We start from the raw sequence: 25,671 nt of genomic DNA, 5'->3' as shown, positions 1-25,671 counted from the left end.
AAGCACTACATGCAATTTACCTTTAACATTCTACGAAGTAATCTTTTGGGTTTTACATAAGAAGAGATCTAGGTCTCATAAAAATCGAAACTTTAATTTGTTTTATTATCATAAAAACTTAAGTTGGTTCGTTTTGCACGGTCTTAAGATATTGATGTTGGCTACGACAAGCACTACATGCAATTTACCTTTAACATTCTACGAGGTAATCTTTCGGGTTTTACAGAAGAAGAGATCTACGTCTCATAAAAATCGAAACTTTATTTTGTTTTATTATCATAAAAACTTAGGGAAAAAAGGAGCATTCCGGCACCCCTGAATTAATATTGTACTTATTTGATAAGATCCCATCTATATCTCTTTTGCATGAAAATCCAAGCCCTTACTATCATTGAAGGTTGGGTACACTTCTACTAAAAAAAAGTTGTGTATATGATGACAAAACTTTTAATATAATTTTTTTCAAAGGAAGTAAAACTTGTAAATTTTCGTTGTTTAAATTGCAGTGAAGTATTGATAAAGATAAAATAACTACGCAGTTTTATCTCATTTTACGCTCGATAGTTTTCACTTATTTTGAAATTAAGAACAAAATTGCAAAACCATTCTGAAGAATGTTATCTTTGTATAACCAACTTTTAAAGGCTACTCGAAAACTTTGCACCGTTCAATGTGTACATTTTTTATTTGTATTCTACTTACCCTTGTTTTTCTAAAATTTCTTCAAACTCCAAACATTTCACCTCAATTTTTCTTTTGCGGTCATGATCCAAAATATCCTTGTTGGGTGGACGATTTAAAGTAGCATCCAATTTTTTTATATCTTCCTCGGAACGATAGTTTGAATTCTCCTTTTTGCCAGGTCGTACAAAAGCCCAATTACGCTGTACGTGACCATTAGTGCCCGAACCACGTGGAGTGGTTAATCCTATTCCATTATACATAGTAAGAGCAATTTGTGAAAAAAAGTTTCTGCATATGTACCATTAATCATCCAGGGCCAAATAATGGATCTTTAGGTCTTGGATTTAAAGATATAAATCTGCAAGAAACAAAAATTATTATTTATTATTGAACATTGAATATTTATACATATTTAACTTACTTGCCTTATTTATTGCTGTATTATTAACATTAAATAATATTTATCCACTTTTAAAGAAATGTATGTTCTATAAAATACGGCCACCAAAAATTTCTGCACGCACTCGTCAGAGAAAAATATTACCAGTCAGGGATGGATAATGCACAGATAACAAAAAATTACCACTTTATTTTGAGGGAAAAAATAAAGCATATGTAAAATTTGTATTATTTTATTTTAAGTGCCATTAATAACTACGGCTTTGTCCTTAAGTGGTATTTCCTCTTTTGTAATAAAATCATCAATATATATATTTCAATAAAATTTGTTTATGAGAATAGTTCATAAACAAATTTTATTGAAATATATATATTAATACAATCAGCAATTAATTTCTTTCCAATTTACCAGGCCTGTAAATTTGTATTATTTTATTTTTGTATTATTTTATTTTAAGTGCCATTAATAACTACGGCTTTGTCCTTAAGTGGTATTTCCTCTTTTGTAATAAAATCATCAACAACTATTCTCATAAACAAATTTTATTGAAATATATATATTAATACACAATCAGCAATTAATTTCTTTCCAATTTACCAGGCCTGTTAACAATCCTTCAGCGCAGGGTGCACTTATAAGGTGAAGTCAATTCTACAAAAACAACAAAAGTAGATACATCTGTCAAAAAATTTACATGTTGCCACCGTGTTTTTTTTTTAATTTACCATACAAAAAAACAATCCCACATGCCCAAAAATCTCTTCACGTAATGTAAATATGTATTATAAGATAAAATTTATTATAAATTATACATGAATTTCAAAATAAGGGTAAGCCCCCTTATTCACAAACAAAATTTGTATTTTATAAACTTTATTTTGTATGAAAATTTTGTTTTATAAACCTTTAATAAAATAAAAATGTTGTTTGTGAATAAGGGGGTTAGAATATTACTTATTATTACTTAATAAAAAAAGTAAAGAAATTATCAATTAAAATAACAAAAAAGCAAAAATACAAATTATATACATATTCCTTTTTATTAGTCAATATTGGGAACTTATAATACCGTGTAGGTCTCTACTATTGTCGTATAAGAAATATATAATGATCTCTATAGAAATGTGATCAAACCATTACCATGGAAAGTTGTCAAAAATTAAGATATACGTATATGATAAAATCGAGTTTTAATAATTTTATATACAATTGTGGGATGTTTGTACTCTCAATTGATTAGTAAAAAGTTCCCTATAATTAATAAAATAGATGAATATTTAAAACAAATAGTTTGTGCAGTTTTTTAGTATTTCGCACAAATTTACTATGGATTAAAATGAATATAAAATTTATTTATTAATTTTTTGTCGTAAAAATATAATGAATCCCTAGATAGATGTACATATTTTTTCGGATTGTGGCAACTCTAAATGGTGTACTTTGACAGTTGTATCTATATCAAATAAAAAAATTAATGATCAGCTGTTGAATTGACTTCACCTTATAAGTGCACCAGAGTGCTTCAGCGGTAGAAAGGCGAATTCAGATAAGGTGGGGGCAGTTCTGCAACAACAACACCAATTCGAATTCAGATAAGGTGGTGGCAGTTCTGCAACAACATTTTCAATGTATTTTGGTTTTGCTTTTGGTTTTCGTAAATGTCAAAAACCATAAGTACGGCGAAATCATTTGATGAAAAATTTTTGTAAAATGTTTATATTATATTAAAAAATAAAGATAAAGATATTAAAATTTGTGAGGAAAGTATAATCTGAATTGAATAATGTTTGTTTCCATCGAAAAATTCTATTCCGGCAGCTTAATTTGCTAAATTTAAGTAAGTGCCTTAAGTTAAGTAAAACTTAATTTTTTGTGAAAAATAAACATAAAAAAGCACATATTCATGAAAATATTATATTACGAATTAATTTGTTGTTGCGAATGGATAATTCTACTCCGGCGGAGTAATTTTCAATATTTGGCCATAATGTAGCAGCCGCCGGACGGGTAAATACCTCATATGGGTCTTGTTATATAAAGCGTTTCGGAACAGACTTTTTTTAGTTAATCTCTTTATCTACATAGTGTATATATAAAACAATATTGTTTAATTTGTTAACATTTAATAGATTTCAAAATAAAGCCATAACGTAGAAGTCAGTTGCCGCCAGCCGGATAAATACTTCATATGCGTTTCTTAATATTAAGAAGAGATTTTTTAATTAATCTCGTTATCTACACAATTTTAATACAAAATATAAAACAATATTGTGTAATATGTTAACATTTAATAGAAAAAATATTTTTCTTAAATAACATATTTGTATACATACCAATTAGTCCATTATTTAAATAAAATGATAATTATTTACGAGAGGCTTGGTATTTTCACATTTTTTACATAAATAATTCAAAATATTAACGAAGTTTTTCTCTGTTTAACGGACATTTTTAAAGATAAAAATGTAAACAGTAACAAACTTTGACAGCGAGGAAAACCAGGCGAATTAAGAAAAAAATTATCAGCTGATTGATTAACACCACCTTATATGCATTCGCCTTGGGTGAAGTCATTTCATTTTGCGGCGAATTAATGAAATTTTTTATATATGTAGTTTGACAGCGTCGGGTTTGAAAGATAATTTTTTTATATGGAGTTTGACAGCTTCAGGCTAAATTTCCGTGAACAAAAAAACAATCAGCTGTTGAAATGACTTCACCTTATTAGTTTCGCCATGAGTCAGTTGTTCAAGTGATGCTACTTTATTAATTTACTTTGTTTTGTATTGTTGTAGCCAAGATATATTAATTATAATGTATTGTCGTCGTCCTTTTTTATACCCTTCACCTTCGTGAGAAGGGTATATATAAGTTTGTCATTCCGTTTGTAATTTCTATAATATAATTTTCCGACCCTATAAAGTATATATATTCTTGATCCTTATAGATAACGGAGTCGATTAAGCCATGTCCGTCTGTCTGTTGAAATCAGTTTTTAGAGGACCCCAGATATCGGCGAGATCCGAATCTTCAATAATTCTATTAGACATGCTTTCGAGAAGATCGCTATTTAAAATCAGCAAAATCTGTCGGTAAATAACGGAGATATGAGCAAAAATCCAAGACAACCTCTGAAAATTTCATCAAAAAATTGTTAAAAAAGCAACAAAAACACTGTACATAGAAAAAGATGTACACGTGTGTGTAGATGTATTTGGTTTTATTCAGCTGTGTATTTTTTGTATGTTTGGAATCCAAGCAAAAAAAATATGATTTGCATTTTTTGTTAAAATAAAATAATTTGATTATTAATTGGCATTTGATTGCCAACTCAAAAACCCGCTCTGAGAATTTATATTATGGTTTAAGTTTAAATAAATAGTTTACTAATTATATGCATTTTATCACAGCCAAACATCTTACATACAGTACTTTTCGCTTATAGTCACAACCCTTAATTGCACACAAATTGATGACTGTATCGCTAAAGTGATTATAAACAAAATTTTTGTATATGCCACAATGTGCTTATAAAGAAAATCGTATATATTCATTTTTTGTGAATATAAAAAAAATAAAAATTCATGTTTATTAAAGAAATAAATATTATTTTCATAAATTCATTACATTAAAAAAATATTGCTTATATTATTTAAAAAAATCAGTAATTTTAGCCTGTTTCAGCTTGAGGATGTTGGTTACAGATGTATCTTCTATTTTTTCGAATAAAAAATTTGAATCTATATCTTGCTCTAAGCAAAAATGTCGCAAAATATCTACAGCATTTAAAATTTCTTTAATAGAAAATCGTTTTTCTTCAACAAAAACTTCATCATTTGGATCTAAATCAGTTTCTATTGCATTATTTTCTGCGATTATTGAGTCTAAAATTTCTTCATCGGTTATAGCTCCATGGCAAATTAAGTTATCATCACAATGTAAATATTCCGGAGAAAGATTTTCGATTTCGGTAACATCATCACCATATTCATAATGTTCGATAGTTGCTTCATTTGTTATATAAAAACCAGCCTACAAAAAAATTAATTTATCATGAAAAATATTTAAAAAAATGCATATATGTATGTACATATACTACATACCTTTTTAAAACAATTGGCAATTGTCTCTGGCGTAATTAACCACCATCCCCGTTTTATAAAAATTAAGGCGTCATATATTGTAATTGTTTTAAGATACTCGGCAACAGTTAAACCCTTTTCTATCGCACATAATTGCTAGTTAATTTACGATAAATTTTTTTTGTCGTAGAAGTGGTTTGCGACTTTGAAAACTAATTTTTTAGAAAAAAATTTTTCGTGTGTGACAATATCGTGAAGTTTTTTCATATAACTTGACTTTTAATAACCACGGATAGATGGCATATATGTGAAAAGTGCTTATATAAACAATGGACTATAAAGTAATCTTTTTGTATGAAATTGATCGATAGAGACATTTAAATCTAATAAAATTGACAATATAACTAATGTGACTATAACAGTGATGACTATAAACGAAAACTACTGTACATATGTACATATATGTATATTATAAAAGGTAAACCATAAATAGTAGAAATTATTTTATTTTTATAATTTATATTTTGATGGTAAAACAATTTTCCTGAAATGGGAAATTAATAAAAACAAGCGTCTTTTGCAAAGATATCCAGTATATTTTTTATTGCGTGTCATAGGATGTTTATTAAATTATTATTTACATTAAATTATTATTTGTATGTCCTTGATTAATTATTAACAGCAAGCGATTTTTTAAATAATCCTCAGAGAACCTTCCAATCAAAATATTGACAAATTACATGTAAGTATGTATATCATATACATATTTCATAAATATGACAAGATTAAAAATACATATGTACGTAAATTCTTTTGGTTAATTTCGATCTGAGAACCTCAATCAAAAGTAAGTAAAGTTCGTTAAATAAATAGAATGTTATTGGATGGTGGTTTTCCTGCAGTTTATGTTAAATGGATTTATAAATTCTTGGCAGAGCGTGTTCTGAAACTGGGTGATGACCAGGTTGTTGTTTCTGATGGTCTACCACAGGGCAGTTGCCTTTTTGTTTAACCTGTATACGGCTTCCTTGCACAATGCTGAAGATGAATCAACGAAAATTTTTCAATTTGCTGATGATTTTCTTATACTAACGTTTGATAAGGACTTTGATGTCGCGGTTAACAAGGTGAATTTCAAGATTCGTGAATTTTCTCGGAGATGTCTTAATTTGAATCTCTCCTTCAATCTTGATAAAACAAAGACTATATACATTGCCAAAGGCAGTCGTAAAGAGGTAGTTATCTCTCTGAACAACACTCGTATTGAGCAAGTTAAAAAACTTAAATTTCTTGGGCGTACGATCAATATGTCGTCGACAGTTGGTGATCATTATGAAAGAGTTTTATCTGAGGCAAGGAATAGTACCAATCTTATTAAATCATTGTCGACTGTAAAAGGTGATTTACAACCTAAAGTGTCTATAAATTTCTTCAAGAGTTTTGTCAGATCCAAAATTGAGTATTCGAGAACTACAACGGCTCACTCGCCTACTTCGATTAATCGGAAGATAATTACCTTTCAAAATTCCGTTTTGCGCAGATGTTTGGGGTTGACTAGATCCACTCCAGTTCATACAATATATGCTTTATCTGGTGATCTTCCTGTAAAATTCGAAATTTCTCACTGCAAGGGAAATCATTAATCAGAAATTTTTTAATTATTCCACATATTGTAATTTGAACACTGATGTTTCGGTGAAATCGAGCTATGGTTATATTTTCAATCAATTTGCTCACATTTTTGATCGCATAAACGTTAACTGCTCTTTTGTTAGAAGCGGTCAACTACGGATTCTTACTAACATCTTACCTGATAAGAAATCTAATCTTTCGAGGGAACAGATAATGTCGACGTACATGGAGAAAATATATAATTATAAGCTAAATGATTTTAATATTTATGCTACTGATGCCTCTCTGGCTGAAAATGCTGCTGGCTGTGCTATTATTGATGTCTCCAATGATGCTGAATCGATTCTGATTTGAATTGTTGTCAATAAATATATTTGTTTTCCTTTAATTTAAAAATTAATAAAACTCACATTCGATTCAGATGCTGTTTTGTTTACATTCTATTTTTTTAAATAAATTCTTGGAATATATACAATACATACTTAGTATTAATCAATATTAATATAATAAAAGAGGAAACAAGTAGGGTAGAAGGGGGACCATAGCCACTTTTTTTCTGAGACGGCCTAAAATTAAAACCACAATACATATTCTTACTTTTGTCTTTGTTTGGATGCTTAGATGTGTTGGCTTTAGTTTTATTCCTTTTGTACTTTCCTAATTCATATTAATTTACATATTTTTTTAAACTTTTCCGTTTTATAATTTTTTGCTGTTTTATACTTATCACATAAAGTACAATAAACAAGATATTTATTGTTTATTTCACATAACTTACCCAAAAAAGAAATAATTACTGTTTTTTTATTTTAACGAAATTTTGTTCTACATCACAAGCATTACATATATTTGGCGAATGTGCCCCAGGGAAACATTAAGTTAAAATTTTTCGGGCTTCCAATTATGTTATCGAAAAAAAAAAAAAAATAGTATGCCTTATGGTTCACTATTATTGACATTATATCATTAACCAATATATTTTTTCTATCACAAAAACTAAAAACAAAAAATACACACAATGACATATTTTCACAGCCCTTTGATAGACAATAAATCAGGTCTGTCTTCCATCATAAGTAAAGTTAACTTTCCAAACTTTAAGGTATTTTACTTTAAGTGTATTTTAAACATATTAGTTTTATAAATTTTTTCCCGACTACATTATTATTACACCAAAAGCAAAACAACAACAACGCTAATCGAAAACAAAATACTCAAGGCATCTATTCCAACAGACATCATCTAAACATACATAACGAAAAACTCAGAAAAACCAAAACAAAATAAACAACGCAATAAAATCAACATACATCCAAATATACGAACAGAATTCACAAAAACAAAATTCACAACTCAATGACGCCAACAGCATCCAAACATACAAAACAAAATACACAGCTGAATAAAACTAAATATACAGTGTTGTTGTTGTTGTTTATTTAACAAAGCAATAACAAAATATGACATTTTTTGATGAAATTTTCAGAGGTTATCTCATACCTCCTTTATTTACCCACCGATTTTGCTGATTTTAAATAGCAATCTTCTCGAAAGCATGTCTAACAGAATTATTGAAGATTCGGATATCGCCGATATCTGGGGTCCTCTAAAAACTGATTTCAACAGACAGACGGACATGGCTTAATCGACTCCGCTGTCTATAAGGATCCAGAATATATATACTTTATAGGGTCGGAAAATTATATTTTAGAAATTACAAACGGAATGACAAACTTATATATACCCTTCTCACGAAGGTGAAGGGTATAATTAAAAGTTGACATATTTAACATTAAAATACTATTGTAGGAATAAGTAAACAACTTTAAACGGCTTCCATTTCCATAATTTTTAAACCAAGTCCGATATAAGTTAATTAAATTTTTTTTTATTTTAAATTTTGTCTCTCTCTTAATTGGTTTAGGAGTTACATATAAGCATTTAACGATTTTTTTCAAACGCTATCTGGAATTATTATATTCAAATTAATACTACTGTTCTATACATAAATTATTTTTTTGACTTTAGTCACCTGACACGTGCTTTTTTAGTTATTAACACCACCCCACACAAAATTACATTGATATTGTGTTGCTTATTTTGTATTCGAAAGTGCTTTCAAACTTAAACACATCCTGGCTTACTTTACACAGGGTATGGCCGCCTAACTAGCTGATATACTTGGTGTGTGATTTAGAATATACTTGTATGTTGAAAAGTATCTATTCCTACATTCTTTCCGATATACCTAGTAAGTAAAATTGTTTCTACAGCATCTTTTTGGCTGGAACACAAGTGCACAAAGTGTACAGAGATATCACTTTTGACATTTGAAAAAGTCTAAAATAAGCTTTTGTTTGATTTTGAAATTGTTTGGTGAGAAGAAGTATATATAATACAGCTAAAAAATCATTGAATTCGTTTTGTGCGAAAGAGAGCGAAATAGCTTTTTGCTCGTGACATCTCCGTATACCCTGTGGTTGCTGATCAGCATTTGTCGAAGTAAGATCTGTACGTATCTTTTTTAAAATCCACACAGAAATACAACAAAATTTTTAGATTGCCAAATTTATGTAGGTGAATGAGAGAGCACAGCTGATAGTTTTTTTATATATGAACTTTAATGTACGCTGTCTGTCAAAATTCATAATATCAATTTGCAGTCATTTTAGTAGAAGTTTTATTTTGGGTTACATTTTGTTCTCTGCTGCTTTACCAATACAAATGAATGTGCAACAGTATGTGTATGGGAAACACTGCTGTAAAACAATGTCGCAGTCCTTTGCCTGTAACTTACTAAGAAAAACACAAATTTTAAAATTTACAGTTCATACATATCGTCAAAGAACTGTTTCTTTATAAAATTTATAAATACATGTATTATTACACACCAACTATAAACACACTTATGCTGCTTTTTGACTTGTGGAAATAATTAATTTGTTATTATGTGCCACTGAACGCTAAGAAGTCAAACGCTGTTAAAAAGTACCTAAGTCTACTGTTAGTCGGTACCTTACTCTTAGAATGTATTAGTAGAATTCTCATGCCAACATAGTTGCAAAAAATTTAATTTAAAAATATTAAAAACAAATTATTACATTAAAATTTATATTTTAAAAGATTTCTTTAAATATTTTGCAAGATAATTTATTTATAAACATTATATATGAATGTTAAGGTAGAATTAGTAGAAAAGTACGTTCTCAATTTTACATGCCTTGAATTGACATAAAAAAGAAATTTAAAGATGTAAAGAAAAACATCAAAAAAGAATTATTGAACATTAAAAAAAATAAAATTGAATAATTTGAATCAAAAATATTGTAAAAGAAATAAAAATCAAAAACAGGATACAAGAAGTGTGGAATGCTGTTTGCGTGTGCCGTTCAAGAATCATTTCATTAAAGATTTTGAAGTTTTTCTTTTTTCAGTTCTTTTTTGTTTGACTTAACAAAGCAGAGAATTGACAACTCTCCCTACTGATTCTACTTTTCTATGGTTTTACCATGATAAAAATATGATATTTTTACCATGGTATCATACGAAAATATTTTATCTTTTGGATTTTCAAATTTTTCTTTTTATTTGTCAAAAATTTATGCAGCTCTATGAGCTAGTAAAATTTTATTCACCTCATATCTATCAAAAATTTACATTTCAAGCAGAATGCACTAAGTAAGGTGAAATCATCAAGGCAGCTGATTTTTATTTGTTTATTGTAAAAGTGCCTGGGTTTTGTCAAAAATAATTTATTTTTATTCTAACATAAAAATTAAATTTGTGTTTTCAAACGAAAAAAAATCAAATCAAAAATTCTGAATGAAAATGCTGATAAAACGGTTCCAAATGAAGAATATCAGATGAAGCACCAATAAGACGTTGTTCTGCTGCAAATAAAATTTAAATGCAACAACCGTGGTATATGTAATATTGTGAAATATACAAAAAATTTTTTTATCAATATTTATAATTTTTCAATTTTAGAAATTTCATTTTGACAAAAGCCATACTCTAAACAAACAAAAAATATTGTGTTTGTTGCGGTTGCTGCCTAAACGCTCTCAACTTACTTATTACATCATGTTTTAAAGTAAATTGTCACCGATTGGCACACACTCTCAGTTTTAATTTCAACAACAAAAATTAAATGTCAAAAAAATGTTTTTTAGTTTGTTAAAAATTAAATCATTTCGGACTATTAAATATATTTAAAGTGTGCAAAATAATAATAAAATATAATGTTAAGTGATAAAAATTATTTTCAAGTGCTTTAAGCCACGAATTTCGAGGCAAAGTTTTAAAGTTTGGAGAGAAAGATTCTTACATATGTATGTTTTGAAGTTACACAGAACTCGTCTGTGAGAAGAACGTAACTAGGGTTCTATAAATCGACTTTCGAATAATCGAACAATCGACTTTTTGTCGAAAAAAGTCGAAAAGTCGAAGTCGACTATTTTGTTCCAAAAAAGTCGATAACTCGACTATCGTCTATGAAAAAAGTCGAAAAGTCGACTTTGTAAATAAAAGTCGAAAAAGGTCGAAAAGTCGGAAAGTCGAAAAAAGTCGATAAGTCGAAAAGTCGGAAAAAGTTGAAAAGTCGGAAAAATCAAAAAGTTGAAAATTTTAAAAAAGTGGAAAAGAGGTCAAAACCTCTAAAATAGTCGGAAAAACTCGAAAAAAGAAAAAAAAATAGTCGAAAAAAGTCGAAAATTTTCAAAAAGTCGTAAAAAATTGAAAAGTCGGAAAAAGTCGAAAAGTCGAAAAAAGTCGGAAAAAGTCAAAAAAAGTCGAAAAGTCGAAAAAAGTCGAAAAGTCGAAAAAAGTCGAAAGGTCGACCATTTATAAAATACTAAAAGTCTAAAAGTCGACTTTCAAATAAATGAAAAAGTTCGAAAAGTCGAAAAATCGACTTTTCATAAAATGGAAAAAGTCGAAAGGTCGAAAAGTCGACTTTTAACTAAATGCAAAAAGTCGAAAAGTCGACTTTTCGTTTCAACTATAGAACCCTAAACGTAACCTTTTTTTAAATGACAGCGTTTCACTTCTTAGTGTTCAGTGTTAGACCTGGTTCACACTAGGAAACTTTTGATTTTTGTGTGTGGGAGAAAGATAAAGAAATATCAACCATTTCTTTCTCTCACACACAAAATCAAAAGTTTCCTAGTGTGAACCAGGTGTTATGTGCTTTCGAACATCAGGTAATTTAAGTGACATTTCAATAAATAACTTAATTTTTTATTCTTTTGGTTACAACGGCTTTGGCATTTCAGGCGACAATATATGTCATGGCTGTTTTCAATTTTGTTCTTAAAAACTTAAATGCAATAATCACCTTTAGTTTAACGCATAGAAGTATATTATAATTTTGGAACTGTAAAAAAGAGAGAGAAAAAAACAAACATCAGAATATTGTTGAAAAAAAAAATAATTCGAAAATAGTAAAACACATCAGAAATTAGTTATTTTCACGTGAGAATGGTCAATGAGATTCCTACTATAATATATCATCAATTAAACACTTTTAATCCTAATATATTAAAATTTTGTGATTATAAAACTCACCTTAAATGGATGGTATTTCCATGAAAATTTGATAGAACTTTTAAACTGCAAATAAAAATAAAGGCAATAAATTAGTACATTTTTTATCGTGTTTTCTAATTTTTAAATAATGAAATAAATCAGTAATAAAATTATTTTCATGTTGGAATGGTCAATGAGATTCCTACTATTAAATATCATCAATTAAACACTTTTAATCCTAATATATAAAACTTTTTTATTATAAAACTCACCTTAAATGGATGGTATTTTCATGAAAATTTGATAGAACTTTTAAACTGCAAAGAAGAAAGGCAATAAATTAGTAAATTTTTCAACGTGTTTTCTAATTTTTAAATAATGAAATAAATCAGTAATAAAATTATTTTCATGTTGGAATGGTCAATGAGATTCCTACTTAGAATATCATCATTAAAAATTGTAAGAATTTCAAAAATTTTGATTTAATTTATTCTGAAAATGCAAAATAACGATGAATCTTATTAAATTATTCCAAAATTCAGTTTTTTTTTTTAACCGAGTGCTACAAAACATTAGTCTTTCATATAAATTTATAAAATTTTAAATATGTGTATTATTTTTGGTATAAGATCGATTTTTTTTAAATTAAATTTCAATTTTGATTATAAACATGTTCACCTCTACTATCTGATTTTTAATATTTCATATGCCTTAATTTGTTTAAAGTTATTTAAAAATAGTGAAATATAATTGGACATTTAAGTTTTCTAAAAATATGAATTTTTTAATATTTCATATGCCTTAATTTGTTTAAAGTTATTTAAAAATAGTGAAATATAATTGGACATTTAAGTTTTCTAAAAATATGAAATTTTAATCTCTATTTTAAAGATTTCTTACAACTTTTGTTTATAATTTGCTTTAAATGATAAAATTGTTTTTTAAAAACTTACCTTTCAAAATGTCAGCTTAATTATTTAGTACATCTGAAATTTAAAGAATGAGAATGTTAAAAATATTAAATTTGATTGTATAATATGTATCAACATTGATACAAATTTTGAATTACCTTTGAATTTATTTCCATACTTCTTTTATTAATACGCTTAATATTGAAGTACCTGAAAAGAAAAAATGTTCCTACTATCCCTTTTAATCAGAATTTTGCAATAAGAGCGCCTAAATTTTTTCTTTTTTAAGTAAAAAAAGTTATTCATATGTACTTTGTTTTTAAGTTTTTGTTATTTTAGTTTACGTCTATATTTCTAGTAAAAAGAAACAAAGTAAAATATTTGAAGTTGACAATTTATATGATGCCAATCTTATTGGCAATATCCAACGCATCATAATCACGGGCCAAACGAACGTAAGCCTTTTTTTGACCATCGGGTCTGATCAAAATGTTAACTTTAGCTACTTTGATGTCATAGAGCTTGCGGACAGCAGCACGTACGTGATTCTTGTTTGCACGCAAGTGTGTCAAGAATACCAAAGTGTTGTTGTCTTCAATCTTCTTCATGGCAGCTTCAGTGGTTAATGGGTATTTGATGATATTGTAAGCGTCCATGCTATAAAAATATAAATATTTTTATTAAATTTTTTGCCATTTAAAAGTTTTGAGATATTTTGTCAATTTCTTAAAACACAAAGTCAGCAGATCTGTATACATATTAACCAAATGATACAAATAATATTGTTTACAAATACTTCATGAATCATGATTTTGATTTTTCTCTTTTTTATTCTAACAACTTATACTAATTAAACTTTTAAAATTGTGCAATTCTTACCGATTTCTGGTTGGTACAGATTTCCTTGGGTACTTGGGGTTGCGAGGCAACTTCAAGGTTTTAGGTCTACGGAAATGTACGTTTGTACGTACTTTACGTACACGGGTACCAAAAGCTCCCTTGATAATCTAAAAATATTTATGTTGTAAATAATACTCCAGCAATATTCCTTCCTCGTCCTTACCTTGGTTTGAGCCTTTTTAGCCTTTAGCAAAGCTACAGCTTTAGCCTTTGAGGTACCCTTTTGAACCTTTGAGCCAGGTTTGGTAGCAACCTTCTTGCCCTTAGCAGCAGCACGAGCCTTTGCAGACAGTTTGGCCAAGATAGATTGGGGCTTCTTGCCAGCCGCAGCCTTCTTTTTGGCATCCTTGGTTTTTGGCTTAGCCTTAGAGGCGACCTTCTTGCTAGGAGCGGCTTTCTTGGCTACTGGTTTTTTAGTGGCAGCTGCAACAGGTTTTTTAGCTGGAGCTGGTTTCTTGGCAGCAGAGGTGGGCTTTGCTGCAGTTTCCTTTTTGCCACCAGCGGCAGAAGTAGTAGCCGAAGCCTTCTTCTCTGGTTTCTTATCACCAGGCTTGGCAGCTATTTAATAAAAAGTATAACAAATATTTAATAAAAAATTCGTTGTATATCCACTATAACAAATAAGGTTAGATTTCAAAAGCACTGGAAAATGTATAAAATCTATTACTTAAGTTCATATTTTTATCATCTGCTAGAGACTTCCTATTTGTTGTCAAAAATTTTCATATTTTTTAGTTCTATTTCATATACATTCACTTTCAAATACGACCGCGTGTTTTTCATCGCAGCATGTTTGGTATTTTTAATATTTTTTCGTTAAATTTTGTTAAAATTGCACAATTAAACATGTTCATTCTTTTGCTATTCAGTTTGTTACACTTTTTCACTTTTATTAGAATATTTTTTATAATTTGTTCACAATATTTTGTCAAATAATTCTTACCGGATTTTTCGGTTGGCTTTTTAGGTGGCATTTCTACGAAAAAAAGAAATGAAAAGGAAAATTTTTTGTCTTTTTCAATCGGGCGGAAGTTCGTTGTTCGAAAACCATATCGAAAACATGGCGATGTTTAGGAAATGTTCTGAAAATTATTAAATATGTTCGTAATATTGTGTAATGTCTAAGGGTTGTATTTTAAGAAATATTTTTTATAAAGTACTATCCAAGGTATATTAATTATAAGGAATGTTAACACAGCAGCTGATTGTTTTTTGCTAATACACTTTTGTCTTTTTTATATGTAGTTTGATAGTGTGATGGCACTTTGAAGTCTAGGCATATTGTCTCAAACTCCATATATAAAAAATAAAATGAATTCGCTCCGTATTTCTGAATTCCACATTATAATTAATATATCTTGGTAAAGTACTTCTATAGTTAAATCAAAAAGTAGACTTTTCGACTTTTTTCATTTTTTTAAAAGTCGACTTTTCGATTTTTCGTCTATAAGTATTTAATAAATAGTCGACTTTTCGACTTTTTTGGTTTATCCGACTTTATCCGATTTTTTGAATTTTTCGACTATTTTTTACCTTTTTCGAGTTTTTCCGACTATTTTAGAGCTTTTGACTTTTTTCCGACTTTTTTCCACTTTATTCTTTCGACTTATCGTCGACTTTTCGACTTTTTTTTGACAAAAAGTCGATTATTCGAAAGTCGATTTATAGAACCCTAGTACTATCTATACCAAGGCTAGGGTTCTATAGTTGAAACGAAAAGTCGACTTTTCGACTTTTTGCATTTAGTTAAAAGTCGACTTTTCGACTTTTTGCATTTAGTTAAAAGTCGACTTTTCGACTTTTTGCATTTTATGAAAAGTCGACTTTTCGACTTTTACATTTTATGAAAAGTCGACTTTTCAACTTTTCGACTTTTTGCATTTAATTAATAGTCGACTTTTCGACTTTTTCCGACTTTTTGACTTTTTCCGACTTTTCGACTTTTTCCGACTTTTCGACTTTTTTTGACTTTTCGAATATTTTCGACTTTTCCGACTATTTTCGACTTTTCGACTTTTTCCGACTTTTCGACTTTTTCGACCTTTTTCGACTTTTCGACTTTTTCCGACTTTTCGACTTTTTCGACCTTTTTCGACTTTTCGACTTTTTCCGACTTTTCGACTTTTTCCGACTTTTTTCGACTTTTTCCGACTTTTCGACTTTTTTCGACTTTTTCCGACTTTTCGACTATTTTCGAATTTTTCCGACTTTTCGACTTTCTGACTTTTTCGACTTTCTGACTTTTTCGACTTTCTGACTTTTTTTTGACTATTTTCGACTTTTTCCGACCAGAGTTAAAAATTTATAAAGTTGCCAGAAGCGTAAATTTATAATGTTGCCATTATTATTATTATTATTATTATTATTATTATTATTATTTTTATTATTATTATTTTTATTATTATTATTATTATTATTATTATTAATAATAATACAAAATTTTATTTATATTTTTTCTATTTGTTGCAATTTTTCGAGTTTTTCAGACTTTTTTCCGACTTCTTCCGACTTTTCGACTATTTTCGATATTTTTCGACTTTTCGACTATTTGTAATATGATTTGATGTTTAAACTTTTAAAGATTAAAAACTTCAAAATATACCGTAATTACACAATTTCATTTTAATCACAAATTTCACATATACAAAATGAAACTAGTTTGACATTAACAAAATGAAAACAAAGTTACACATTTACAAACTGTACAACAACAAATCAATGCAATTAATACGTAGTTTCTGAAATAAAAGTTTCTATGTGTGGACATTTAGAAAACTTCAAAAGAGAATTAAGAAAAAGTTTCGCTACGAAAGTTTCCTAGTTTGGACCGGCACTATGTGTAGACATTAAGTCCTGGTTCACACTGGGAAACTTACGTTGAGAATCTTTTGAGTTTTGTGTGTGAGAGAAAGCGAAAGAAGTATCAACCTGAACCAGATCTAAGGAAACTTCAAAAGAGAATTAAGAAAAAGTTTCTCAACAAAAGTTTTATAGGCTAAAGGGCTTCGAAATGTCGATGTAATAATAGAAATCGACAAAAAAACATTTTTAGGTACCGAAACTTATATTTATGAAAAATGAAATTATAACCCTCTTACAAAAAATCCGTTTACAGTTAATACATCATTCCAAATGATTTCATTATGATAGAATTATGGTAGAATTATGGTAGAATTATGGTAGAATTAAAAAAATACTTTAAATTATAGAGAACTTAGTCCATAATTGACCCAATTCTACATTTTAGTCCCTATTCCGAAAATCGCTCTGATGCTATTATTAATCTAATGATCGAAGTGCTTTTTTACGACATATGATTTGTCGAATATAACTCTTACTTCTTACTTATTTTAATCATAATGAAATTACCGCTAAAATGGGAATAGTCTGCCTTTAGAGTTGCGTGATTTCATACACTCTAATAATTTTTTCAAAGTAAAAGCTGGAATATTTTCCAATCTCTTTGTGATCCCTTTAATGGATGTTGTTCTGGTTCTCATTATCCCTAACTGGACCTATCTGGAAACTATAACTATTACAGTTAGAATCTTAAAATTTTGCACGAAGAACTTTAACATCCATGTAAACATTTTGGGTAATAAATTGGGGGACTACCAATGAGGGGAGCGGAACCTCCCACATGAATTGAATACAAAAATTTGTTTATCTGGGAAACTAATGGAACTAAATTCTTAAAATTTAGCATAAAGAACTTTAATATTCAAAAATACTTTAAATTATAGAGAACTTGGTCCATAATTGACCCAATTCTACATTTAAGTCCCTTTTCCGAAAATCGCTCTGATGCTCTTATTAATCTAATGATCAAAGTCCATATATATATGTATATGTTCTATTCCGAAATTTGCTTTTTTACGTAGTTAGAATCATCAAAATCGTGTGGGTATAGCTAGTAAATAAATAAAATATCTTTGTTTTTACGTTATATATCATTTTCTTAATGTAAAATTTTTTATAAACTGTTTTTCTGCAAAATGTTTTATATGAAGGATAAGGATTTGTTTTTAATTTTTAAGAATTTTTTATCCATCCCTGCATAATTTCTCACACAACTTCTGTTGTTGCTCTGTTTTGTTGTTATAAAAAAATATATTTGCTTCCAAAATCCCACTTTCTGATCTCTCGGATTCCGTTTTTCTTTAAAATCGTTGAAAATTTAAAAACTAAACGTAGTTGAAAACTTAGCCGACTTACAGTCGATTTTAAGCCGCCAACGACATATTTAGTTTCAGTCGTCGCCGCCGTTAATATTTGTCGGCGCAGGGCTCTGCTTCACACTCGCTGCTCAGAAACACCATTTCACAATATTTGTTAGAAGAAAATAAGTAACTTTTTCCTTAAAGTGTTAAAATATATTTTAAAACATTAATATAGATTTAAATAAACTTAAATATTGGATTAGAATAGTTTTAAAGTAAATCCGTAAATTAAATTCCGTCTATTTATTTTAGATTAGAAATTTTAAGGTGTTTGAATATTACGGAATACGTGGGCAGAGAAAAAAAGTTAAATAACCATTCAATTACCAACAATATTGTACCCAGCTTTTTGGAAGCAAAAAAGTTCAAAATTAAAAATGGCATACAGATTGCTAAATTCAGCAAGGTCAATGGAAAGATGCTTGAGGCGTAGCTATATGTCTCAGAATGCGTTGGGAATAAAGGTAATATAACGAATGTAGCTATAAATTAGTAATTGATCATTATATTATATTACAGGTGCAACGTGGTGCAAGTGTCTTTGAACAAGTTCCTTTAGTACGTTATTTGTTGGAGCAAATTAGTTATTTCTGTAAAAAACCTCCAAAAGGCTTTGAAAAGTATTTTGAACAGGGTAAAAGTGGAGCTAAACCGACTGCCTCAAGAGCTGGAGAATCATCCGCAGCTGATAAACAAAGCAGTGGTGAAACTCCAGCTACAAAATCAACAGCCCCACCTCCCCAACAGGCAGCAAAAAATGATTGGAATTTTGGAATGTTTGCAAACACTAACAAACAGCAAGGTGGAGGTGGCAGAGGAGGACAAGGGCGTCCCTTAGGTGAGGGTGGTGAGGGAAACCGTGAGAAATGGCTAGTATTTGGTGCAGTAGGTGCAGTTGCGTTATTGGGAAGCTTTGCATTCTTTGAAATGGGTTATAAAGAAATTTCCTGGAAGGAATTTGTAACCAAGTAGGTTTTGACCAATTGTTTTTCTGCATTTTCCTAAATAAATTTGTTTTTCAGTTATTTAAACAAAGGCTTAGTCGAAAAACTAGAAGTAGTAAACAAGAAATGGGTGCGAGTTCGACTTATGCCGGGAAATTCACAGGACGCCGGTGGTGTCTTATGGTTCAACATTGGCAGTGTAGACTCGTTTGAAAGAAATTTGGAAAATGCTCAATCAGAGCAGGGTGTTGAGCCCTTAAATTACGTTCCGGTTATTTATCGCACTGAAGTAGAACCTTCAAGTTTAACCGGTCTTTTGCCCACACTATTAATAATTGGTTTCCTAGTTTATATGATGCGACGATCGGCAGATATGATGGGAGGTGGCAGAGGGCGCAAAGGCGGTGGTCTTTTCGGCGGCGTGATGCAATCAACTGCAAAATTGATAAATTCTAATGAAATTGGTGTTAGATTCAAGTGGGTATAATATCCTTGTTAAAATTTATTTGTCAACATTATATTAAAAAGCAATGAGTCTTAAGTGTAAAATTCACACTGTGAAGATAGTACAGTATTAGTAACAGAGTGTTACCCTCAAATACCATGTTTTCTCACTACGGAATTAGGTTTATTTTCTGCATGTAGAGATTTAAAAAAACTCTGAAATTTAAAACCTATAGACGAAATGGGTCTTCCTTGTACACTTTTCGTAAATTTCATTTAAATAGAATGAAAACAAAAAACACATTTTAACTCAAAAAGTAGGGGTTTTGACTCACATCTTATTAGCGACTGTAAAGCCGTTAAAGGGACTTGTATAAGCTGAAAACAAAATTAAAAAATATTTTAACTCAAAAATTAGAGGTTTTGACTCACATCTTATTAAGCGACTGTAAAGCCCTTAAAGGGAATTGTATAAGCTTTCGTTAAAGCAACATACATGATTTTAACATTAGCGTGTCATTGGCGAGCATGGGTTCGTATTTGGAATAATAGCACGTCATTAAAATGAGTGCTAATTACCAATGAACGAACATTCGATGATTCTCATGCATATTATGTTTGGTTCACTATATTTATTTTAAAATGCAACATGAAAAATCGTGTCCACCATACGATATTTTCTTGTCCAGCTCAGGCACAAGGCACTCGCCTTGTAATAATCACAATGGTTACATAGCAGGAAATTTTGACCAGTGACTTATATGTACTAAATGATGGTTGCTCAACTCATATTTTTATTTACGGAACCCTGACCCACGCCGAATCTACGTCGTCGATGTATACCTTTCTCCTCTAATTTTGCAAAACTTAATGGGATGTTTTGAACGAACTATTATTATTTAATTAGAAAACAACAAAAAGAGTACATTTTTGACATATTTTTCTTTTTAATATAAATATTCAGTTATAGTTGATACTTAACTACAAAAGAAAAGACGTATTTGGAGTTCAAAAAAGTGATATTTTCATGATTTTTTTAGGATGTATTCAATTTAAAATACATGGCTAAATTCTAATAAATTATTATAAAAAATTACTCCAAATTCATTCATATATATTTCATTATATTTTAGTATTATCTTAGGATTTAAAAGGAACGTTCACTTTATAGAATTGATATAAATAATAACATTAATTTTATTAGATTTCTTAATATTTGTTACAATTAATAATATTAAGAAGAAAAAAAAAACTAGAATTTTAAAATATAATGGATATTTATATTCTGAATGAATTTCAATGCAATTCAATATCAGTTATTAATATTTTATTTAGCATTTTAAAATAAAAAAAAATTAACTAGTTCATTATCAGTTGAACAATGTATTTTTCAAAGTCATTTTTGGCTGGATAATGACCATTAGTTGTCGTTTATAACTGCTCTTAAATTGCCAGAATAGTGATAAAACTCGAGATAAACATGTTTTATATGACCCAAAATCTATTTACAAATCTTTGGGACAAAATAGGGAGACACAAGCCTTTGTGAGACTTTCTTTTATCACGTAGTGGTGTCCCTTATATTTATACCCTTCACATTCGTGAGAAGGGTACATACAGTATTGTTCGAAACCTAAGCAACTTTTTTTGGCATTGTATAAAAAGTGCTATATTTTCTATTTTAATTGATTTATTCAAAATTATATAATTGATAATAATAACAATATGTGTCTACATTATAATAACAACAACAAAAGTTTAATTCTATTTCGCTGTGAGTTACAAGAAAATAATAACTGAATTAACTCCATAAATAGCTGTTCGAAACTTAAGCAACTTTTTGATCTTCTTATTAAAATCTTTGGTCCCTTTGAGTTCCAAACACCTTTATGGAATAGATTAGTTACTAGTGTAGTTCGTAGTTAATCCCAAGCGGATTTTAAGCCATTCGCAAGCTGCAATGTTTTCTAAAACTGCGAGTTTCGACCCAGCGTTTCAGAATGCCGAACAGCATCTCTAAGAGACTTGAGTCGGGAGATTTTGATGGACAATGAAATAATTTGGGTCGCATTACTCGATAACTACTCTTAGATCAACTTTTCCAAAGGTTTTGGTTCATTATCATGCTGAAAATCGCAATAAATTAAGTTGTTCTGTTCGTTGTTCTCAATCATATAATTCATTTTGTTGGCGAAAAACGTCAAAAGAAGAAAAACAATCCAACTCTGTTTGTGTTTCAACATCAGGATTAACCCTTCTCTTCAAAAATCATGGCAACACCCATAAATTTTTGCTCTCCATTCATTATTGGGCCTTCACTAAAAGTATATGTTATAGTATTTCCTTCAGCCTTTGAGCCTCACATACTTTGCCTGAATTTAAGAAGGAAAATGTGGACCCGTTTATAAATAAAACTGTTTTTTATTAGTCTTGAGTAATCTATTTCAATATTCTACCCAAAATTGTACAGAATTTGTAAAAAAATCGAATTTCTTTAAGTAAACTCTGTGCCATGTCACTGCAGGATTCATATGCGGTTACATGATCGTACATTAAAGGCTTAAAAAACATGGAGGTCAAACAATTAAGGTTGTGGGCAAGATTTTTGGTGAGTAGAGAAAGTCCTGATGTTGAAGTGCAAATAAAATTGGATTGTTTTACTTTCTGGGACATTTTTGGCCAACAAAATGAACCATAGGATTAAGTACATTGAACAGAACAACTTAATTTATTGCGATTTTCAGCATGATAATGAACCAAAACCTTTGGAAAAGTTGATCTAAGAGTAGTTATCGAGTAATGCGACCCAAATTATTTCATTGTCTATCAAAATCTCCCGACTCAAGTCCCTTAGAGATGCCGTTCGGCATTCTGAAGCGCTGGGTCGAAACTCGCAGTTTTAGAAAACATTGCAGCTTGCGAATGGCTTAAAATCCGCTTGGGATTAACTACGAACTACACTAGTAACTAATCTATTCCATAAAGGTGTTTGGAACTCAAAGGGACCAAAGATTTTCATAAGAAGATCAAAAAGTTGCTTAAGTTTCGAACAGCTATTTATGGAGTTAATTCAGTTATTATTTTCTTGTAACTCACAGCGAAATGGAATTAAACTTTTGTTGTTGTTAGTATAATGTGGACATATAATATTATTATTATCAATTATATAATTTTGAATAAATCAATTAAAATAGAAATTATAGCACTTTGTATACAATGCCAAAAAAGTTGCTTAGGTTTCGAACAATACTGTATAAGTTTGTAATTTCTATAATATAATTTTCCGACTTTATAAAGTATAAATATTCTGGATCCTTATAGAGTTTATTAATCATAATTATAAACTTAAAAGGGGTTCAGTTGTATGGGGGCTAGGTGAAATAATGGACCAATACCAACCATTTTCAATAGGCTTCGTCTATGGTACCATCGAAGATAATGTGCCCAATTTCATTGAATTGTATTATTAATGATTTTTTGGTATGTTTTCAAAGTGCTGATTTTTTTGTTAACTTTTCTTCAAATCATATACTTATATAAATATATGTATACATAATACGCTTTGATACACTTAAACACTATATTTATCAATTTTAAAGATAATTCAATGAAATTTGGTACTTCTATTGTAAGCTAACCATATGTTAAAATTATTGGTTTAATAAAAAAATATTTTTCTGTATTTCTTTCAGAGATGTTGCAGGTTGTGAAGAAGCCAAAATTGAAATTATGGAATTTGTTAATTTTCTAAAAAATCCTCAACAATACATAGATTTAGGCGCAAAAATACCCAAAGGTGCTATGTTAACTGGGCCTCCTGGTACTGGTAAAACATTATTAGCTAAAGCGACAGCAGGTGAAGCTAATGTGCCTTTTATTACTGTCTCCGGATCCGAATTCCTGGAAATGTTTGTGGGTGTTGGTCCCTCTAGAGTGCGTGATATGTTTGCCATGGCACGTAAAAATGCTCCATGTATATTGTTCATTGATGAAATCGATGCTGTTGGTCGAAAACGTGGCGGAAAGTCATTTGGAGGTCATTCAGAACAGGAGAATACTCTTAACCAGTTGCTAGTCGAGATGGATGGATTTAATACGACAACCAATGTAGTAGTCTTGGCAGCTACAAATCGTGTTGATATATTGGATAAAGCTCTTCTTCGGCCTGGACGTTTTGACAGACAAATATTTGTGCCAGCTCCAGACATTAAAGGTAGAGCTAGTATTTTCAAAGTACATTTAGGTCCCCTTAAAACACAACTAGACAAACAGGAACTTGCTCGTAAGATGGCCGCATTAACTCCAGGATTCACTGGAGCCGATATAGCAAATGTGTGTAATGAAGCCGCTTTGATAGCTGCGAGGGATTCCAATGAATATATTGTGCAAAAGCATTTTGAACAAGCAATTGAACGAGTTATTGCTGGTATGGAAAAGAAAACTAATGTCCTGGCGCCGGAGGAAAAGAAAACTGTGGCTCATCATGAGGCAGGACATGCTGTTGCTGGCTGGTTCTTAGAGCATGCTGATCCCTTACTTAAAGTATCCATAATACCTAGAGGAAAAGGTTTAGGCTATGCACAATACTTACCCAAAGATCAATATTTACTATCTAAAGAACAATTATTCGACCGCATGTGTATGACTTTGGGAGGTCGGGTAGCTGAAGAGCTTTTTTTCCAACGTATTACTACAGGAGCCCAAGATGATTTAAAGAAAATAACTGACAGTGCTTATGCTCAAATAGTACGTTTTGGCATGAACGAAAAAGTGGGTCAAGTTAGTTTTGATGCTGGCCAATCGGGCGATCCTGTCTTCGCAAAACCCTATTCCGAACAAACAGCACAAATGATTGATGAGGAAGTGCGTAGCTTAATAAAGGAAGCTCACAAAGTCACAACTAATTTGTTAATGAAACACAAAGAAGATGTAAAGAAAGTGGCTGAACGTTTGCTGAAAAATGAAGTTTTGAGTCGTGATGACATGATTGAGCTATTAGGACCACGGCCATTTAAAGAGAAGTCAACATACGAGGAATTTGTAGAGGGTACTGGTTCCTTTGAAGAAGACACCTCATTGCCCAAAGGATTGCAAGATTGGAATAAAGAGAAAAATCCTGAATCGTCAACTCCTCCACCAACAAAACCTGCCGCTACAGCTTCATAGATAGTATATTAATAACATATATATACATATTGTATATATATATTGAAATTAAAATGTCTATTTTACTGCAACAACATCAATCTTTTGTAAACTTCTTTATCATCCTTTTTCACCATATGTATGTGCACATATGTATTAGAGGTGCCCAAAAAGTATTGATTTGTTTGGATTGGTCAAACTGCTGTTAAGTTTTAGGCCAATCGGATAACGTTAACCCGTGACGGAAATCGATTGAAAAGATAAAAATCGGGTAAATAATATTTCTTCTCATGATTTATTTCAAAAATGTACCTTTAAAATTATCTATTTTAACATTTCGACCAAATCATACCTTCTAGAGAAAATAATCTATCGGCATAAAACATTTATAGTTATTAGTAATTTTCCAATCCATTTATTAAAAAATAACGTATCTTTTGCTTACATGGTCTATGTTTAGCATGAATAAACAAAAGTTTAGTAAAATATGAATAATCAGGCTAACCATGAAAAAACTGTTTAAATAATTTTCATCAATCTCTGTAATATTTGGTGTGCTGATTCAGAATGGTATATATAAGTTATAATATAATTTTTCGACCATATGAAGTATATATATTCTAGATAATATATATAGCGGAGTCGATTAAGCCATGTCCGTCTGTATTTTTGTTGAAATCAGTTTTTAGCAAGGTTGGCAAATGTTATCGCTAAGCTATCGTTCTTCAGCAAAACTACCGTCACCGCTAAAATACCGATACAGAAATAAGACAATATACCGAT

The 25,671-nt window shown here is 29.9% G+C and overlaps 3 protein-coding genes and 1 non-coding gene across 7 annotated transcripts in view; 1 reads left to right on the top strand and 3 right to left on the bottom strand.

The window, feature by feature from the left end:
• The window catches only part of LOC111686958 (serine/arginine repetitive matrix protein 2), a 45,399-nt gene extending 43,755 nt beyond the window's left edge, over positions 1–1,644 (bottom strand). Inside the window, exons 1-4 of one of the 4 annotated variants that reach the window (XM_046952649.1) lie at positions 1,493–1,641; positions 1,106–1,368; positions 988–1,042; positions 703–956 (exon numbers count right to left, since the gene is read on the bottom strand). In XM_046952649.1, coding sequence (XP_046808605.1) covers positions 703–944 — 242 coding nt within the window. In that variant the 5' untranslated portion in view covers positions 945–956; positions 988–1,042; positions 1,106–1,368; positions 1,493–1,641. Of the gene's footprint in view, positions 1–702; positions 1,043–1,105; positions 1,369–1,492 lie in introns of all 4 variants that reach the window. The other 3 variants (XM_046952650.1, XM_023449363.2, XM_023449359.2) reach the window with 3 other exon arrangements.
• An 11,054-nt stretch (positions 1,645–12,698) lies between these two features.
• LOC111686962 lies at positions 12,699–12,786 on the bottom strand. Its single transcript, XR_002762803.1, has one exon. It is a non-coding gene; the product is annotated as a small nucleolar RNA Me28S-Am2634 (small nucleolar RNA).
• Positions 12,787–13,544: 758 nt separating this feature from the next.
• LOC111686960 (60S ribosomal protein L23a) lies at positions 13,545–15,234 on the bottom strand. Its single transcript, XM_023449364.2, has 4 exons — positions 15,079–15,234; positions 14,299–14,693; positions 14,115–14,242; positions 13,545–13,892 (listed from the first exon to the last, which is right to left on the bottom strand). Exons 1-4 carry the CDS (start codon positions 15,107–15,109, stop codon positions 13,631–13,633), a joined length of 816 nt encoding a protein of 271 aa, XP_023305132.1. The 5' UTR covers positions 15,110–15,234; the 3' UTR covers positions 13,545–13,630.
• Positions 15,235–18,411: 3,177 nt separating this feature from the next.
• Positions 18,412–24,985, top strand: LOC111686957 (AFG3-like protein 2). Its single transcript, XM_046951074.1, has 5 exons — positions 18,412–18,481; positions 18,608–18,819; positions 18,875–19,323; positions 19,378–19,776; positions 23,436–24,985. Exons 2-5 carry the CDS (start codon positions 18,733–18,735, stop codon positions 24,907–24,909), a joined length of 2,409 nt encoding a protein of 802 aa, XP_046807030.1. The 5' UTR covers positions 18,412–18,481; positions 18,608–18,732; the 3' UTR covers positions 24,910–24,985.
• The last annotated feature ends 686 nt before the right edge of the window (positions 24,986–25,671 follow it).

The sequence above is a fragment of the Lucilia cuprina genome, chromosome 5 (genome assembly GCF_022045245.1).
Source record: "Lucilia cuprina isolate Lc7/37 chromosome 5, ASM2204524v1, whole genome shotgun sequence".
NCBI lineage: Eukaryota > Metazoa > Arthropoda > Insecta > Diptera > Calliphoridae > Lucilia > Lucilia cuprina.
The sequence above is the reverse complement of the archived record's forward strand: the minus strand, read 5'-3'. Positions and strand labels throughout refer to the sequence as shown.